Source organism: Microtus pennsylvanicus, chromosome 8 (genome assembly GCF_037038515.1).
Source record: "Microtus pennsylvanicus isolate mMicPen1 chromosome 8, mMicPen1.hap1, whole genome shotgun sequence".
In the NCBI taxonomy this organism is placed as follows: Eukaryota; Metazoa; Chordata; class Mammalia; order Rodentia; family Cricetidae; genus Microtus; species Microtus pennsylvanicus.
Genome location: NC_134586.1, coordinates 47,433,231 through 47,452,932, shown reverse-complemented (window position 1 = coordinate 47,452,932; position 19,702 = coordinate 47,433,231). Strand labels below are relative to the sequence as shown.

Genomic DNA, 19,702 nt, shown 5'->3' with positions numbered 1-19,702 from the left:
CATTCATTTCCTCATTCACTAATTCATCACTCACCCAGTCATTCACTCATCCACTAACTGCTTTCTCGTTTAGTAACTCATTCATGAACGAGGCATCCACCGACTAAGGAGATGGCTCAGTTGGTCAGCTGCTTGCTATACAAGCATGAGGACCTGAGCTTGATCTCCTGAACCCATATTTTTTTTTAAAAAAAAAAAAGCCATGTGCTTGCAACCCCGGTACCAGGGAGGCAGGGGCAGGCAGATCTTTGTGGTTCACTGGCCAATCAGCTTGGACTACTTGCTGAGTTCTAGGCCAGTGAAAGACAAGTATCTTCACCCAAGGAAAGATGCCCAAGGTTGATCAGTGGCTTCCTCACGCTCATGCGCATGCACACACGCATGCAGCAGGTACGCATCATCTAACTTGCTAAAGGCATGGTCAATGGGGACCAGGAGGTGAGATTTACTCCTTGCCTTTGAAGACAATCTAGCATTGGTTCATAAGGAAAGGTACACCAGGTGGATATTTCAGATCCATCTGATTCTCAGATGGGAGGTCTGAGGTTTTCTTTGTATATATTTACCTGTCAGTAAACAGCAAAGACTGTCCCCAATCCTACTGCTCAGGCATCTATCTGGTGACGGTCAGTAACAAGCAAACTGAGACATGTAACCTGGAGTCTTGCAAGTAGCTGTTTTCTCTTTAAAACGCAATCCTGAGAGGAGTGTTCTCTTCTGAGAATGTACTGTTTCTCAAGCCCAGTGCGAGAGACTTTCAGGCCCTAATCACTTAGCCTTCGAAATTACCTTTAGGTAGGCAGGCTAACTAACTATATTCTCTAGATGAGAAAACGGAAATAAAGAGAGGTTAAGTTACTTTCCTAGGGCCGCACGGGAATAACATGCTATCAGGACTTGATTTGTCCGTCTGACCCTGGGAGTCACGCTATTAATAGTAGCATGATTCAGCCTCCTCCCTGCCATATTTATTTGGACATGTGAATTTCCAAAACGCCGTCCTGCACAGTTAATGCAGCGAAAGGACTATGTATACCTTAGATCTGACAATAAAGAGATCCAGTGCTGGAGACAGATGGAATTTACCTAGTATCCTGGAAGGATATTGGGGAAATATACAAAGTATATATTTAATTTGAGGCAAGATTTCCATAGCTATCAAGGAATCATTTAAGCTTCTCAGAAAAAAAAAACATTCAAGTACTTTCCCACTTTGATATGTTTTTCAGTTGCCAGTAAATCCTGGTAAAGAGACCACTGCTTCTAATATTGGTGCCCTGGGCAGGCATGGGTAGTCAATTACCGAGTCTAATCTGGACCCACAATCACTTAAACAGCATTGGTAGATACACACACACACACACACACACAAATTAGTGGATACAAGAGAATTTCTCTGCATAATTCTATGTGGCCTACTAGTATTACTTTTGTTTCTAGACTAAATAACAATCCATTTGTGTTATTAAATAAAAAACATACCAGACATAATTTTATTGCTGTCTTACTAAGAATGGTTTCATTAGGTCTGAGAGGTGGCTATTCATGAGCATACAAGGGAATGTGTAGCCTCTGTGTCCTACAGCCAGGGACTGAGAAGAAATCCTCTCTACACAGTGTTCACAGATTCATGACAAGGAAGCTTGAGACATAGGGCAGTGCTCAGAGAAAGGGGAGAAAGGGGAGACTGCTCAAGTCATGGGGCACACCATCTGTTTCTGAAGATAGTCTCTTGAAATGTAAAGCATAATTTAATCACCAGGCTTATTTATTCTAAACAGCAGATAGTGGCAGGCGATCGCGGTAGTTCTAGATTCCTTGGACTTTCAAATGTTACCATGAGGACTATACTTATTTCACCTCTTTGTCGAAACAAATATGATCCCGGTGGTGGTGGTGCACGCCTTTAACCCCAACACTAGCGAGGCAGAGGCAGGAGGATCTCAAAGTTCGAGGCCAACCTGGTCTACAGAGTGACTTCCAGGACAGTCCGGGCATCACAGAGAGACCTTGTCTCATAAATGTGTCTCCCCCGTCTTCCAGCTAGGCTACAGCCATTTTTAGTGAAGAGTTAAGGGAAGGCAGAATTTGGGCTTGGTCTGACTGATAAGGGGCAGCATTGAAGTTCTGAAGGGCATTGGTACAGGTCTCCAGGAAGGTTTAGAGCGAAGTGTGGAACATGAAACACCTACAAAGAAGAGAGGGTGCTTCAGGTTTGGGGATGACAGTGCAAGAAGGATTGGAAGTCCATGCTTATGTATCTCAGTTTTTTGGTTTTTTGTTTCTTGGTTTTTTTGTTTGTTTGTTTTTTGTTTTTGTTGTGGTTTTCAAGACAGAGTTTCTCTATAGCTTTGAAGCCTGTCCTGGAACTAGCTCTCATAGACCAGGCTGGCCTTGAACTCAAAGAGATCCGCCTGCCTCTGCCTCCCAAGTGGTGGTATTAAAGGCATGCGCCACCACTGCCCAGCCATGCGTATGTATCTGATCAACTAGCCCCAGAACAGAGAGTGACAGCAGGGAACACAGAGGCAGGAACGGAAGACATCAGCAGCGGAAGGAAAAATGGCAGCTATGACAACAAATGCAGAGAGGATGAGAAGACAGTGCGTCCAAGACATTAGCACTGCTGACTAATGCGGCCAGAGACAGAGCCATCTGCCTGGGACAAACTGGTGGAAGGACACTGGAGGCAGCTGAGAGCAGCTTCCATGGGGCCCTTCACGCATATCTGATGAAAGAGAGGGACACACTGTAGGGGACACAGGAATTGAAGATAGGAGAATGGCTTCTAGAAAAGAATTGGAAAGAAAGAAAGGGAAAAAAAAAACCCACGAAGTCCAGAAACTCCAATTTCAAAAAGTTTAGAAGAAGCCAACCTCACAGCTAAATATAAGTTACCCAAGTTAATGTACAGTACTAGAATGAGTGAGAACAGAGACAACATCAGAATTCAGTGGATTTGTAGGGTAGGGATGAGAAAAATGAGGGCGGGGGCAAAAGCAAAGAAACAAACAAGCAAGCAACACAAAAGCTAAAGCAGTCTACCGAATATTCTGGAATATTCTGGTTCTAAATGTTCAGCAGCCACAAGAAGTAGAAGAGAGTGGTTTGGAAGGTACAAGCCACCCAAGAGTTTGGAACTACCCATTTAAAATCCACATTTACCAGGAATCCCAATAAATGTTGGGCTCTGTCGGCCGGAATATTTACCAGAGTAGTTCACCAGGCTGTAACGAAAAAGGACAAGGGCTGGTGCTCTTTGCCCATTTGAGTCTTGGCGGTTTTAAAACTCTACTGCTTAAGTAGTTAAAAATCTGTCCTTTTGATGAGGGGGGCAAGCTATGAATAGAAGGCAGCAACCCAGGCCCTTCAGAAACAATGAGTGCTTGGTCTCTGTAATTTACTGGGTAATAATTTAAAACTCAAACAATCCCAACAGCAAGGAGACTGAAGTCTAGCAAAAGTTCAAAATGGGATATGTTCTCTTTAAAATCTTGAGAGCAACTAAATATGACAACCATCTGATGTATGAAAATTATTCACAACCAAAAACAGACAGTCTGGAAATAGCCGGGATGACTTCATTTAGACAGAATTACCCAAATCTGTTTCTAATATACACAGTACACATAATAAATTTTTACAATATGACAAGCAAAACAAACTTAATAAAAGTTCCCGATCTTTTGTTACACAAGCATGCTATATCCATGGTATGTTTATAATAGTTTGCTCATGATATCACAACTCAGTAACAAAGGCGTAGGCAATACAAAAACAGTTACTAGGCATGACATCAGCTCACAACTACCGTAATTACATCGAAACACAAATTTCCCAAACTGTACATTTTCCAAACTGCTTCTCAATTTCAACGACTGCGTTTAGACAATTACTTACAGAGTGGTCTGCAGGCTTTGAGTAATACCCGGCTTTCTTCTCTTTCCCAAGCGTCATTTCCCTTCAGAAAGTGCATATTTCAATTACAGGCGCTATTTTTCAGACATGCCCATAAACACATGTCCAAATTAGGAGACCATGTGGTCTGGTGGTTAGTGAGGAGCACCAGGCATTAGCAACGCCCATTCTGTTCCCTTCGCTGTGCCTGTGTGCTGTGCCCAGGAGACTCTCAAGGCAGCTTCAAAATGATGCAGATTATATTGCCAGATGAAGTGGGCGGGAGTCCTGGATGGGTCACTTCTCAGGTTCATGGCCTCTGGCAAGATCACTCTTTCCGCTACTTTCCTCCTCAGGAGATGAGAGGAGTGAGGGCTGGGGAGATGGATTAGTCAAGGGTCTGTCGGCATGAGGACATGAGTTCAGATCCTAAGGACCTATGTAAACCCTGGCCAGGGCAGAGCTCCTGGACCTTGGTAACAAGGGAGGCAATAAACAAGAGCATCCCTGAGGCTTGCTCGCCAGTCTGCCCAACCTAATCAGTAAGCTCCAGGTTCACTGACTCTGTCTCAACAAATAAGGTGGGCGGGCTGGAGAGATGGCTCAGTAGTTAAGGACACTTGCTGCTATTCCAGAGCTCTTCCGATCCCAGCACATCAAGGCACCTCACAACTGTCTCTAACTCCAGTACTAGGGAACCTGATGCTGTCCCTCGACATCCCCTCACCTACAGACACACGTGTACATGTAAATAAAAATAAAGAACTAAAATAAGGTGGAAAGTGACTGATATCCCAACACGGATCTCTGGCCTCCACATGCACACCTGCAACTGTGTACAAGCACATGCACACATGTGTACAATAGAGATGGGGCTAAAACTCCCACAGGGCTGCTGTGGAGGAGCTGCCTGCCGGAGAGAAGTACATAACCCCCGGTGTTTATTATCACTGTGGTTATCTTTCTGGACAGATATCTGAAAACCTAGCTTAACTGAACCTGACCCACAGCGTAACTCTTCTGAGGTCAGGGCAGGGTGGTGTCCTGATCACAGGCTCTCCACAGAGTGAATTTCAAGTCAATACAGTTTGAAAGGCATGAATGCATGCATGAAGGAAGGATTACATCCACTACTTTCAGAAGTGAAAAATGTGATCTGGGCTTCATGCTCTCTAATTGCTTTCATGTTCTTACAGCTCACGCTGGCGAGATTGTGAGCCCATCGGAAATGACCGGCTAAGGGGAAAGACTGCCATGCCCATGATCTCAGAAGAGGTTCTTCTGAGGATCAAAGTTTGCACGCCCATGCCATATGTGTGACCTCTGCCTCACTGTGTTTTGAGGTCAGCTGGCTTTCCTGACCAGGCAGGGTGCCAGGGGAACACGACTCCCCCCATTGTCACTTCAAGTCCATGATGTTGCACCAAATGCTGGTATTCTCGGCTTCAGGAAATTTTTTAACTACTGGACAGGGTCCAAGGCTGGGTGCTAATGAGTTTCAGATTGGAGGACCTCACTGGGCATGTCAGGAAAGTGGCACCGTGTAGAATTAGGAGCATGGAAGAAATTCTCTCTCTCTTTCTCTCTCTCTCTCTCTCTCACGCACGCACGCGCACACACACACACACACACACACACACACACACACACACAGGGGGGTGGAGCTGAGGGAGGGAGAGAGAGAGAGAAATGATGAAAAACCAGTAGTTAACAAATACTGGCTGCTCAGACTGACAGGGAACGTCACTGACCTCTGCACTCCATCAGAAATTCTTGCAGACTTTCAAAAAAAAAATCAAGGAGTCCACTTTTATCACACACAGAGAGGCTCATATGGAAAAATGGAAAACACTACATCACTTGACCTCAGCGTGCCCCCTTTTAACCACAGACAAACACTGTGTACAAAAATCCTAAATCAACTTAAGATGTTCCAACAACACCAACCAAAAAGCCTTAATTTTCTGCATTAGACTTGATGATTACTATTTTGGGTCTTGCCAGTTTGCTTAGAAGGATTACACAGGAAAGAGACGTGTAATTCCAGGAAGGGTGTTTTATCACTCTGAGAGTAACACGAACGTGGTGACCTCTGATGAGGGGGTCTGGAGGTGGGGTTGGAAGGCTCATCCCGACTGACACTCCAGAGCAAGGCTGGCTCACTAGGGTGGGAAGTCACTCACCACTGACTCACCGTGATTTGCTTACATTAGCAGAACATTAAAACCGATTCTCAACAACATAAAGGCGCTCTAGCCGGCTGCTGGTGAGTCATCTTAATGGGGAACCAAGTGTTTTTCTGCCTGTTGGATTTCATAAGGAGATTCTCACTAAGATACCATAGTGGATTCACATCTGGGTTCCTTCTTTCTTATTCTTTTTATTTAAAGAAAAAAGGAACTTATTTTTATCTGTGGGGGCATTTTACCTACATGTATGCCTGTGCACCATATGTATACAGTGCCCATGGAGGGCAGAGGAGGGTACTGGGTCCTCTGGAATTGGAGTTATAAATAGTCGTCAGACACCACGAGAGTGCTGGGGATTGAACCTGGGTCCTCTGGAAGAACAGCCCACACTCTAAACCACTGAGCCATCTTGCCAGCCTTTCTGGTCTATTTAAGAACCACTCTTTTGGAAAATCTGACTGCCAGAACTTTGAAAAGTAAGCACACACACACACATACACACTCACGAACACACACACACACTCACGAACACACACACACAAACTCACGAACACACACACACTCATACACACACTCACGAACACACACACACTCATACACACACACTCACACACACACACTCACACACACACATACACACTCACGAACACACACACACTCATACACACACTCACACACACACACACACTCACGAACACACACACACACACTCACACACACACACACTCACGAACACACACCATCTCCACACTTGGGACTTGGGACTTTCAAGCCAGTCCTTTCACATCCTCTAGCTGTCATCAAGATTTTTTCAGACAATGTCTATAAAATTGATTGCTTGTAGTTTTGAGTTCTGCTCAACACATGGAAGCAATATAATTTAAAGCATTTTCAATGAGGGTGGAAAGAGATACAGAACCCCAGGAAGCCTCTGCAGAATTTGGACTGCGTGGGTCTGGAGGCGAGCAAACCAGAAGCAAAGGAAATGACCTGAACACTGCAAGATGCCGGAAACTCTGACAAAAACCCCAAATAAGGAACCTCAAAACCTCGCTATAATGCCAACTGACGTATCCTCCCATTAGATGTGAGTGATGGTTCTGGAACATTAATATGTCCACTAAATCCTAGCTCCCTGGACTTAAGCTACCCTGTGCTCTGGAGTACAGGCGCCTTGACAGCTTGGCTGTAATCATATACGTGAGGCCCTCAGATGACACAGTTGGTGAGAAACCTCATGCCTCCGCCCAAAATTTGTTTTCACAAGTTTAATCTATGTATGAAGTAAAGGATGGCGGGATCACGTGGAGACAACATCTTCAGCTCAGCTGTGTATCACAGAAGCCACTATGGGAGGTGACACACTCCCGTGATGCTCAGCAACTGCGCAGGGCTCCAGCTCCCCTGTCTGTAATACTGCAAAAGACAGTTGTTTCTTTTGTTCCCCTCACCCCCTCTCCTGAAGCACAAGTAGATGACCAGCAAGGGTCCGACGGTGTTACTCCTAATTACCTTTTTTTTTTTCACTCTTGATCCTGTGGCTCTCATAATTAGTTACCTGGGGCTGCAATCCAATTTGAAGTGATGACAAGAAAGTGATCCATGAAAAAGTAATAAGTTAAATCCAATTTCAGCCTTCCTCTAATTAAATGCACATGGAACTAATGACTCCAGCCCCAGCGTTTCAGTGATAATGGTAATTAGCGAGGTGGGAGTCGCTCTCTTTTTCAACACTGGAGGTGGAAACCACAAGGTAAAATGGTAGGAACACTCTTAATTACATGTGTCATTTTGTCAGCAATTTACACATTTTTGACCAGTCAAGTATGTTTTTTCCCTTGTCCCTCTCTCCACCTCCTAGCCTGTGCCGTGATTACAACATAGTATTCCATGTTCCAACACACACAAGCTCAGAGGAGTAATCAGCCTTGAGGTAAAGGAATCATTCTTCTTCCTTGCTGCTCACTGCCCAGATGCTCGCCCGTACACAGAGATACACATGCCAGTACATATACATACAAAGATACACAGAAGGCCGCAATGAGAAAATTGCGCAGATCTAAGACCCCGTTCTTTGAAGTCAGATATTCACAGTGGAATTAGTTTTTTATTCATATGGCTTTTGGTTTGTGACATGGAAAACATAATAATTTGCTTATTTATGGGAACCGTAATGTTCGATAGGGGCTGAAAGAATAAACATGTAAGGAGAGGCAACTATTAGTGTCTTGTAGCACACGGAAGACCTGTGGCTCTCCAAAGTCTGGCTACCCACCAGTGTTCCTCTCCTGCCTGGGTGTTTGGTGGCAGCTCCCATCAACCTCTCAGAGTTTGTTTTCCTTCTCCAGGAAGCGGTCACCTAGCCCACAGAACTGCTATGCGGCTGTTCTACACTGAGCACCGAGCTTCCATAATCTAACACACTTTGCTCGTGGTGATACATACACGGTTTGGTGGTAGGTAGTTTTTATGTCAACTTGACACAAGTTAAAATCATCTGAGAGGAGGGACCCTCAACTAAGAAAATGTCTCCATAAGATCAGGCTGTAGGCAGGTCTGTAGGCATTTTCTTAATGATTGATGAGGGAGGGCCCAGTCTTTTATGGGTGGTGCTATCCCTGGGCTGGTGGTCCTGGGTTCTATAAGAAAGTGGGCTGAGCAGAATGAGAAGCGAGCCAGTAAGCAGCATCCCTCCATGGCCTCTGCATCAGCTCCTGTCTCCAGGTTCCTGCCTGACTCCCTTTGATGGTGAACAGTGCTGTGGAAATAAAAGCCAAGTGACCCCTTTTTCCCCAGGTTGCTTTTGGTCATGGTGTTTCATCACAGCAATAGCAACCCTAACTAAAAAAAAAATAACGTTTAATGTGCATTTTAATATTCAAGTGCACAGAGGTAAGCTAAGCATATATAAATGTCCAGAGCAGGATTACCAATAAAATAAACACAGCCGGTCACGGAGTGGGGTTGTCCTTGTGAGACTGGCACATGGTTGTATTATATTTAAATAAGAATGAAACAGGCAACGCACGCTCTGCTGGCACACGTCATACCACCATTCTGGAGGCAAGGACAGAATGGGACTATTAGAAACAAAGCTAAAGCCAGCAGTAGGAACTTCGGCTCCTCAGCGAGCCACACGAAACCCTTAAACACTGGATGCAAAGGAGTGTGCCGTAGATATTTGCTAGAGGGAGGGAAGGCCAGTGTTCTCGGCTTATATATTTTAAATTATTGTTATTGGGTGTCCACGGGTGCACGATGCATGCACGTGAGCCACGGCCCATGTGTGGAAGTCAGAGGACAGCTTTGGGGAGTCAGTTCCGTCCTTCCACTGTGACATCGGAGCTCAAACTCAAGCCAGTAGGCTCGTGACAATAAAAGTCTTCACCCACTGAGCCAGCTCTTTGGCTTCTTCTGTCATATGTTTTTGATAGTTTGTATAATCTAGAAGATTTAGAAAATACTTCAAAAATAATTTCTATTTTTTTAATTCCTTATCAAAACTTGCTTTTAGGGATGTGGGATTCTCCAAAGGTGTGCAGAAGACATCTCATTAAGGGACCAATGCTTTGACTTTTCTTATCTGTTTCCAAGACCAGAGATGCTGGCTATAGGCACTGCTCGCTTGGACCATCAAGGGACTTGATTCAATTACCTGAATCACTACTTTGTTAGCCCAGTGCACAGGGGTATTTTTTATGGACTGGTATTCCATGGCCATCCCATCTCACTAGTACAACAGAAAACGGAAGTTTCTTTAAGGGTTTTCTCTTAGGAACTCATTCCTTAGAGAGTGACAGAGAAATGATTTGACATGCTATACTGTGTGGCATTAAGAAAATGGAAGAAAAAAAAAACCCTCTTGCTGCCTAAAGAACATTTTAAATAACTGCAAATATAAATAATGGCTAACAAAACCAAACACCTGTGGAATCTTGTGCTTTACCCTCAAAGCTAGACCCCTTCTAATCCTGAGTCAAAGGCTGGCCTGGTCCGCCAGTATATTTCACTAATAATTCTTTTTTTAAAAAAAAGCCCCCCTGTGTCAGGGGCTTGCACAGCCCATAATCTTAAAGGGAAAGGGACAGACGGGAGGGGAACTGGTCAGATGCCTGGCTTCAAGTTCACTGTCACTACAGCCAGCCTGGAGCGGTGGTCAGCTTCCCACTGAAAGTAACACACAAGGCTCGCTTTCTGTCTCCACTCACACGCTGCGGAACCTGCGTATACTTTTACTTTCTGAGGAGAAACTGTGTCATTTGACTTCCTTCCAGTGGCTGTGTTCCAGCCAGCAAGTAAAACGCTTAAAGAACCAAAAGGAATTACTACCCAGAAATGGCAGTCAAGGTTCCAAAGTTGGATCAATAAAAATTACTCATCTATTGCAAACTAATTGCTAGCCAGTAGAGTCTCCTGCTTTGGGGGTTACGAACACACCTGCACGGTTAGGCATTTCTTCCACTTGTTTAAGCAATCTTCAGAAGTATATAAATATTTATAAAAGGAAGCCTACTATTTTTACCCACCTCTAATTTTTTTGAGCAAAATCAAATTAATTCATTTATAGCTGCAGAAGCTTTCTGAAGGCAAGGTCTGTGTCAACAGTTTAGGGTCCTATGAGCACCCGCCCAGCACCCAGCACACAGAGGCTCTTCTGGGAATGTTCGCCAAAATGCATTTAATGAATTCAGATCATTCTGATTGTGAATTTAGGATGGAGCCAATTCTCAATTTCCATTTCTATCATTCATAAGAGAAATTTGCAAGGCAAATTAACAGCATAAGCAAAAAGACAGTGTAAGACGATGAGCGGAATACTGGTCAAGAACCCCAAAAGTGGCCTATACACCTGGCTCATGCCTTCTTCATCAAGTATGCAGGCTGTGTCCCGAGAACTGGAGCACTGAGTGAGATCCCGGCATGCATCTGTAGCCTGCCTTTCTCTAATATTGAAATTAGCCCACGTTGGTGACGTCTGGCTTGGCCTCATGATCTCTGTCTCTATCTAGTAACCACTTGTAGCCTCCTCTCACTTTTCCTTTCCTTTCGTTTGTCTCTTCAGCCTGTGAAACTGAAGTGCGCTGCCAAACACGAAGTGGGCAAGTGTGATAAATGCTTAAAATACGAGCCATGGCATCTCTGGAGACGTAAGGTTTCTTTTCCTTTTTTCCCCTTCCATCTCAAGCTCTCGGCAGATCAAATCCTCCTTCCCCGTCAAGCCTTCCTCTATGCAGATCTGAAATCTGCTAGCACGGGTTTATGAATGCCGAGTTATAAAGGGTAAGGAGATCAGAGAGGAACGCTGGGCAGGGCGGCTGGAGGATTGCCTTTTTATTTCTGAGCTACTCCAGGCGAGACGCCCAGTGAGGACAAGGCATGCCAGGATAGACTTCTCTGTCAAGGTTATTTCTTCGGAGGAGCACCTAGGCTACATACATCCTTTTATAACAAGGTGATCGACCATGTAACTGAGGTTAGCAATTTCTCCTTTCTGTTAGGAGAAGGCCAGCTAAACTAATTAAGCTTCCTACTGGATTCTAGTGTCCCTATATTCAGCAACACGTCAGGACACAAAGACAGCACACACATTCACACACATGCGCGCACATATGCACACATGTACAACAACCCGAAAAAATTGGTCTAAATTTTCTACTTGTCAGTTCTACCACTGATGGGCTAAAAAGACACTCAGCATGATCCTAGCAGATTGGTCTTCATGATGGCCAGTCTTCTATCCTTACTGCATGGACTGAAGCACAGAGCACATCACAATGGTTAGCCCATTACCCTAGTCATGATCCATACATGCTGCATGTCAGACTCATTGACTTGGTTGCCAAAATCCTTAATGGTCAAGAAGAAATAGAGTCCTCCAAAGGAAACCCCCTGCCTGAAACTTTACTTCGCATATCTAGTTAGCTCTGACGAACCTCTACCCATTAGCCTAAATGCCACATTTTCAAATTGCAAGTACTGGGGCTAGAGAGATAGCATACTGATACAGGGTTTCCAGCATGAGTGGCTGAGTTCAGATCACAGCACCCATGTGACAATGAGGCACAGAGATTTGTGAAAGTAATCCTGGTCTGGGGAGGAGGAGACAGGAGGACCTCTGGCAAGCTGCCTAATTGAACTGATGGATTCAAGTTCTATGAGAGATTGTGTCTCAAAAGGTAAGGTGGAATGCCAGGTATGGTGGTGTCACCCTTTACTGCTGAGGCAAGAGGATTTCTGGGAGCTTGAGGCCAATCTGGCCCACATAGCAAGTTCTAGGCCACCCAAGGCTATGGAGTGTCTCAAAACAAAAGACCTATGGAGCCGGAATGAGTAACACATAACACATTCAGTATCAATCTTTGATATGTTACACACACACACACACACACGAAAAAGCAAATCCTGTTCATTTTTACTCATAAATGACATTCAACTCTTTACAGCACTATGATTGAACAGTATCTTCATATAGTTTTAAAAACTTCAAGCCAAAGCTGCACTAGGGACACCCTCTTCCCCATACTATATTGCCATTTTCCCAATGCACTAGAGGCCTGATAAATTCAGCAGGACTCCTAGTATTTTCAAGGCTGTGAGAGGCTCCAAGAAGGAGGCCAAAGTACGGACAGGCATTTGAATCACTGAGTGACAGGCTGGGCCAGCTCCCTGTATACATTAATAAATTAGAATTTTAATTGCCTCTCTGTCTGCAGGAGATGCCCTGGTACTTTAATATGTACCAACAATTGGCTATGTTATGGAATCTGCAATGTGGCCTCCGCTGCTGACCCCTGAAATACAATTCCCAGACTGACTACGGAAACTGTTCAGTTTGATCCTTTCAACTTATTTGAATCCTGACAAATAAGCTCACAGCTGAAAGGTCAACACAGTCATATTTCATCCTCCTGAGCTGTTCTTAAGACATCTGCACAACAAAGCCCTTCTTAGAACACCTGACATCCGCCCTCCACGGCACTGCACCTCATTATAACTGTCTCCCGCACCCGTGTCCACGCCGCGGTAAGGGGGTGCGAGTTGCTGGTAGTTTACCAAACAGCTGTCTTTGGAAGAGTTTGTAAACAGCTCACGCCGATATTCAACTTGCCGAAGAACCTGTCACTATACGGTTGAACTTTTGTGGAAGAGGGACAGTTTCACCGACACAACAGGAGAACTAGAATTGGCGTACCAAGGACAGGACAATCTGGGCAGGGTACTTTGGAAACTGGCATTAATTTATCCTAACGCAGGGAGAAGTCAACACACGTAGACTGCACCCTGACTGCTAAAACAGTGTGCCACTGCTCTTCCCAAGTTGTCCCAAAATTTGCAGCGAGAAACCCGTCCGTAGCCTCCATGTGGGGTGGGGGGGGGAGCACATAACACCTATCTTCTACCTTGAACGTGGGCATAAATACGACTCAAGTTTCTTTGCAATTTCTACTGCAATTTTCTACTCCAAGACCCAAATCCAAATTAGATTGTATGAACTCACTCCTCTTTCGACTCTATTAACCCCTTGGCCTCGATGTGCCTGAACGGAGAAGTTGTTGAGACAATCTCCTTTTGTTATCATTTCATAAAAATTGGTCCCCACTTTCAATTAATGATTCAGAAACATTCTGCAAACATCTACGGAAGGAGGGCATGTGTTCTATTATACTCATTACCAGGTACAATATCAGAAGCGCGACATCCACATGGGGGCTAAACAGAAGCTCTTGACACTGGGGACATCTGGAGCTGCTCAAGAGCACTCCTTTTGGAGGGTGCATTGGGCACTGAGGAACGGTGAACAGCTTCCTTGGTCCAAAACTGATGAGATGTCAGGAACATCTCTGCACCCTTGTCTCCAGAATAAGGAACTTTACATGTTGTCAATGGGGAAGTCAATTAATCTAGCCACTATGAAAAGGATGGTGAAGGGTCCTCAAACAGTATGAGGAGCCTCAAAAAACTAAAACCAGAACCATCACATGATTTATCTAGACCACTCCTGGGGATAAACCAAAGGAAACGAAATCAGTTGTGGTGGTAAGTGGAATGTCCCCCACAGCCGCAGGCTCAGTCCCCAGTTGGTGGCGCTGTTTATGTGGTTCAGCCTTGCTAGAGGAATTAAAGCCCTGGGGTCTGACTTGGAGATTAAAAGCTTTGTACCATTCCACATCATTCTCTTTGCTTCCTGCTCGGGGCTGAAGATGTGAGTTCTCAGCTTTCTCTTGCCAAGTCTGACACTTGCTGCCAGGCCTCCCAGCCATGATTGCCTCTTATCCCTCTGGAATGGCAAGCCCAAATAAACCTCCTCATCCTGCAGCTGCTTTGAAGTTGCCTTAGTCATGGTGTTTTATGAAAACATCAGAAAATAAATAATATATTGACATACTTACAGGATATTTGCAACTCATGATAGCTAAGACGTGGAATTACCCTACGTGCCTATCACCGGATAAGTGGATTAACAATAACGGGATCACTCCATCCACCAAGAACAGCTTCCTGCCATTTGTAGCAAAATGGCTGAAGATGGAGGATGTATCACTAATGAAACTAGCTAGATCCAGAAAGGCAAGTGGTGTCTGCTCTTTCCCATTTGTGGAAACAAGAAGGAGTCGACTTGAAGGTAGGAAAATGGTTACAGGTTACGGATGGATGGATGTGATCAGTGCTGTTTTATATATGCGTGAGTCCCTTGACAAATTGAACTGTGAGTTGAATTCCTCACAACATTAAAACTTGTGGCATAAAACACCCACCCCTCAAAACCCAAAACTTTAGGTCAAATAGATATTTTTCTTATGATGTCATATTCGGCTCAAAAACTAAAAAGGCATATTGTGCACAAGATTTCCTCAGACAGTTTGCAATGGTCTTAATAATCTGTCTCTGTACAGCTTCTCAGCCATGGAAAAGGGGATGACAGTCATTTTTTTTTTTTTTTAAAAAAAAGAATTGCTACCTGAAGAGCTGGTTGCTTGTCATTCCTCTTGGGAGACTTTAATCCACTAACTTGCTGTTGCTGCTGCTGCTGTTGCTGCTGCTGTTGTTGTTGCTGCTGCTGCTGTTGCTGCTGCTGCTGTTGCTGTTGCTGCTGCTGCTGCTGCTGCTGAAGAAGGAGCTGCCTTGCCACCTGCAGGGCCTGCAAGGAAAAGTAAAGGGAAAAGTTTTGTTATCATACAGGTCTGGGGACTCCCTCACAAAGAGGATCTCGGGAAAAACCCTTCTTGGATGACATTCACTTTCTCATTCCCAGGCAAAGGAAATGGCCAATGGACTTTCTAGCCGGTCGACATAGAAAACATCCCAGAATGCGTCTGCATTTCCTTTGATTTGGTGAAATCACCCATGACATCTTAGGCACAGTTCTTATGTTAGTAGATACTGGATTTTTCTTGGGGAAACTTGGGACTCAAGTTTTACATATTTTAACCTCACCTGCATCCAAATAAAGAGAAAGAGCTGGGCAGTGGATCACAGGAAAGTGAGACACCACTGGAACAACTATTTCTACAGAACGCTTAGAGCAGATGGCCACATATAAGAAATGATCTCACATTGATGGGCTGGGATAGGGCTCAGCTGGCAGAGGGCTTGCCAAGCACGCATAAAGCCCTGGGTTCAATTTCTCATGTGAACTGGGCATGGTAGCACAAATTGCAATCCTAGCACGTAGGAGGTAGAAACAGGGAGGTCAGAAGTTCAAGGTCATCCTCAGCTGAGTGTGTGTGTGGTGTGTGTGTGTGTGTGTGTGTGTGTGTAGTATACTAATTATGTGTAGGTGCTCTTCTTCCCAACATGAAAACTTTTGGCTATGGTATCTCTAAAGTATCTCAAAGTGAAAGGTCATCCTCGGAGGTTGTGTCCAGCCTGAGCTCCCTGTGTAGACCAACAGACAGAGATAAAAGAAAAGCTTGACCTGGGGTCATCTTAAACATTTTGCTATGGTCCCAAGAGCCAAACTAGTTAGGCTAAATGACTCTTTCAAGGTAGCAGTTATTGAAGTGGTATGAATTAGCAATAAGACAAAATAAACAGAGAGGAGACCTTTAAAGGTTCAACATACTCAGGTAATCGGGTAACCTCTATTTTTAAAGTAAAAGTGAAGAAAGAAGTATTAGAAACATGGATATGGCCAGAATAAAGATATTCACTGCCATAAAACTAATAGTAGGTCACCATGCTCTTGTGAAACCGAGGGTGGGATAAGCTATTGGAAACTGAGGTGTACAGGCACTGCGCTAGAGAATCACATGAAAAGTCAGATTGCTTGGGTCTACTCAAATGAGAACCAAAAACATACATATAGAGTCAGAAAGGATGCTCTCAAAATGATGTATTTACACAAAAATGCATATCATTTAAACAATTTGTAAAGATTAAATGATTTTGTGTGTGTGTGCGTGCGTGCACATACATACATGTGCATCATGCATGAAGGCCACATGGAGCACAGAGAGGGTGTCAGATCCCTTGGAGCAGTTACAGAAGACTGAGCTGTATGAGGTAGGTACTTGGAAATGAACTTAGGGTTCACTTAAACAGCAGAGGGCTTTTAACCACCTGTAACATGTTGTTAGTCCCCCACAAATATATATTTTAATGTGGCAACTTATATTATTTGTGCCCCAAGGAAGAGGCACACAGAGATGTGATCAATGCCCCCCAAACAAACTCTGATAATGTGGACTTGGAAAGTGACCATAAAGGACTGCCATGGTCCTGGCTTCCTCAGAGAAGATCAGCCAGGTGAGTTGGATAGGGAAGTGCACAGGTAAATCAATGGCAATGCTGAAGGCAGGATGGGTCATAAGGCTAGGGCTCCCATGTGCTACACTCATGAGAACAGGGGAATGAGAAACAGTGGAGGGATTCCTGCACAGGAGCAGACATCTACAGAAGATGAGCGTGGGATGGTGAGCATCCTTCTTAGCTGACTCAACAGAGCTCCTAAGGTAAGACTGTTACAAGAACTTCTAGGATACTTCTTAGGACTGAGGAGTGCCTCTGCACTAAGAAGCACCGAGGAACACAAACAAACGGAAGCGCCCAATGGCAGGAGACACAGGACAGAGCTTGTCCCCAGTTGTGCAGCCTGCCTATGACATCGCCTGACTACAGCCACCCTCTTCTCCCAGGCTGACTGCCTTCTACTGAACTCACCCCAAGAGTATGAAGTGCCCAGGCTCTCTTGCCTGGAAAGAAGAGGCACATTTGCCTCAGTGCTGTCTGAGAGGGGCAGCTGGAAGGTAAGATGCCTGGGAGAATTGCCTGGGACTCCAGCCTGCTGTCTTGGTGGAGGATTCACCATCACTGGACTCTGGGTTTCCTTGTCTCCTTGGAGACGTTCAGTACATGTGTAGGCGGAAAAGTGGGCAGAGTGAAGATTTCATTTATATCATATAAGAAAAATAGTCCCCTGTGCAAGGTGCCTGCAGGAGCAACGCCTCTCCTACTAGCCACATTCCCTTAGCTGTTTCCCATAAAGCTCCCCAGCTTTTCATGCAGGACAGGACACTAGTCTACACCATGAGCCTTCCTGTAAGACGGTCCTGGGTAAATCCCCAAAGGAGGCTCCAGCTGTGAGGTAGAAGCAGAGAGTGGGAGCGCAGCAGACAGAAAAAGATGCTGCAGAGAAAGAGGAGCACAAGAGGCTACCTGTGTGCAGTTCTGAGGCAGAGAAAACCCAACTGCATCGTTACCCAGGATGCACAAAGCATTTGAAGACCAAGCTTTTGACGTTTAAACAACCGAAGTTTCTAGAACCAATACTGTCTAAGGATGGTATTATGTGTCTCACAAAAAAAGCATTCATGCATACACAGTGACTCTCAGGAGCACATACATACATGTCAGAAGACAGGGGAGTTTCCTTCACAAGCCGTGTTGACTGAGCAGGCTCTGCCTAGTCATTATATGCTCGGAGCAAACTGCAGGAATCCTCAGGTTTACTCTGACAGTATCAAGTGTGGAAAAAGTGACTTACATAGCTGATGACTTTTTAAATTATTATTATTTTTACTGTGTATATGATGGCTGTGCATAGCTACCCGTGGAGGTCAGAGGACATTTTGTGACCTCAGTTCTCTCCTTCACCTTTATGTGTGTTCCAGGAATTGAATTCAAGACCTCAGACCTGTGTAACAAGGGCTTTTACCCATAGCTAGTCTGTAAACCCTGTGATGTTGAAAGAGGCCTCTTGTTTGTTTCCCCAGCTTCCCAGAAACCGAAATAATCACACAGAAACTATATTAATTAAATAACTGCTTGGCTTATTAGCGCTAGCTTCTTATTAGCTAACTCTTACATATTAATTTAACCCATTTCTATTAATCTGTGTATTGCCATGTGGCTGTGACTTACTGGCTAAAGTTTTGGCATCTGTCTTTGGCAGGGCTCCAGGGCTTATCTCTGACTCCGCCTCCTTTCTCCCAGCATTTCATTTAGCACCCCCCTAACTCTGTTCCCCTATAGCTCTGCTATAGGCCCAAAGCAATTTCTTTATTAACCAATGATATTCACAGCATATTTTACAGTGTCACACTTCCTCCAACAAGGCCACACCTACTACAATAAGGCCACACCTCCTCTACAAGGCCACACCTCCTAAGAGTGCCACCACTCCTTTTGGGGGCCATTGTCTTTCAAACCAACACAGAGGGGTACAGACCAGGAGTTCAAGGTCAATCTTAGTTTGTGTTCAAGGTTGATCTGATCTGAGGAAGATTTGGAATCCCACATCACCATGATGTCTTTTTCAGACCATATGAACTTATCTGCTCATATGATGAACCCCAGGCTCCCCACACATTTCACATGGAGAAGGAGGGAAGACAGAAACACAGAGAGGGCTGTAGGAATGTGTGTGTCTACCAAGGACACATCATTTAACCTCTAGAAGATAGAACAAAAGATGGAGTTACACAGAATGGCTTTGGGGGTTGAGTCTGCGAGTGAATAAAAACAAGGAAAGGAATTCCAAGTATCTTGGATAGAGAGAACATTAGTGCAGAGAATAAATCACTGGAGTATAAAACTGTTACAAATGTCCCATGTTAATTCTCTTGCCTTATGAATATGCGAGCAAAGGGCGGGGGAGGGGGGGAAATACCACTCTCAAAAAATAAACTAAAAACCAGCATGGGCCTCAACAAGAATTTTAAAACTTAATTGATGTGACTGTATAGTATGCTTTGACATCCAGACACTAAGGGGTGTTTTCACAAATTCCATATTATCTAAACTTGTGCCATCTGGAGTTGAAGGTGTCGCCCACAAAAGAAATTGCAAAGCTTTAATGCTCAGACTTTGGGTTGTAATCCCAGGATTTAGAAAGTAAGGAGAGGGTGTCTTAGTTAGGGTTTCTATGGGTGTGAAGAGACACCATGACCATGGCAACTCCTGGGCTGGCTTACAGGTTCATTAGTTTAGTCCATTATCATTGTGGTGGTATGCAGGCAGTGGTGCTGAAGCTGAGAGTCCTACATCCTCACTGACAGGTGACAGGAAGTGAACTGCCTTGCTTTACTGGGTATACCTTGAACATATATGATACCTCTGAGCCCTATTTCACAGTGTCACACTTCCTCCAACAAGGCCACACCTACCACAATAAGGCC

At 44.6% G+C, this 19,702-nt stretch overlaps 1 protein-coding gene across 11 annotated transcripts in view; it reads right to left on the bottom strand.

The window, feature by feature from the left end:
• Foxp1 (forkhead box P1) overlaps window positions 1–19,702 on the bottom strand; it is a 609,381-nt gene that overhangs the window by 134,833 nt on the left and 454,846 nt on the right. For all 11 annotated transcript variants that reach the window (XM_075983344.1, XM_075983343.1, XM_075983358.1 and 8 more), the window contains one exon: window positions 15,046–15,225. In XM_075983344.1, the coding sequence (XP_075839459.1) occupies window positions 15,046–15,225 (180 nt within the window). The remainder of the gene's footprint in view (window positions 1–15,045; window positions 15,226–19,702) is intronic.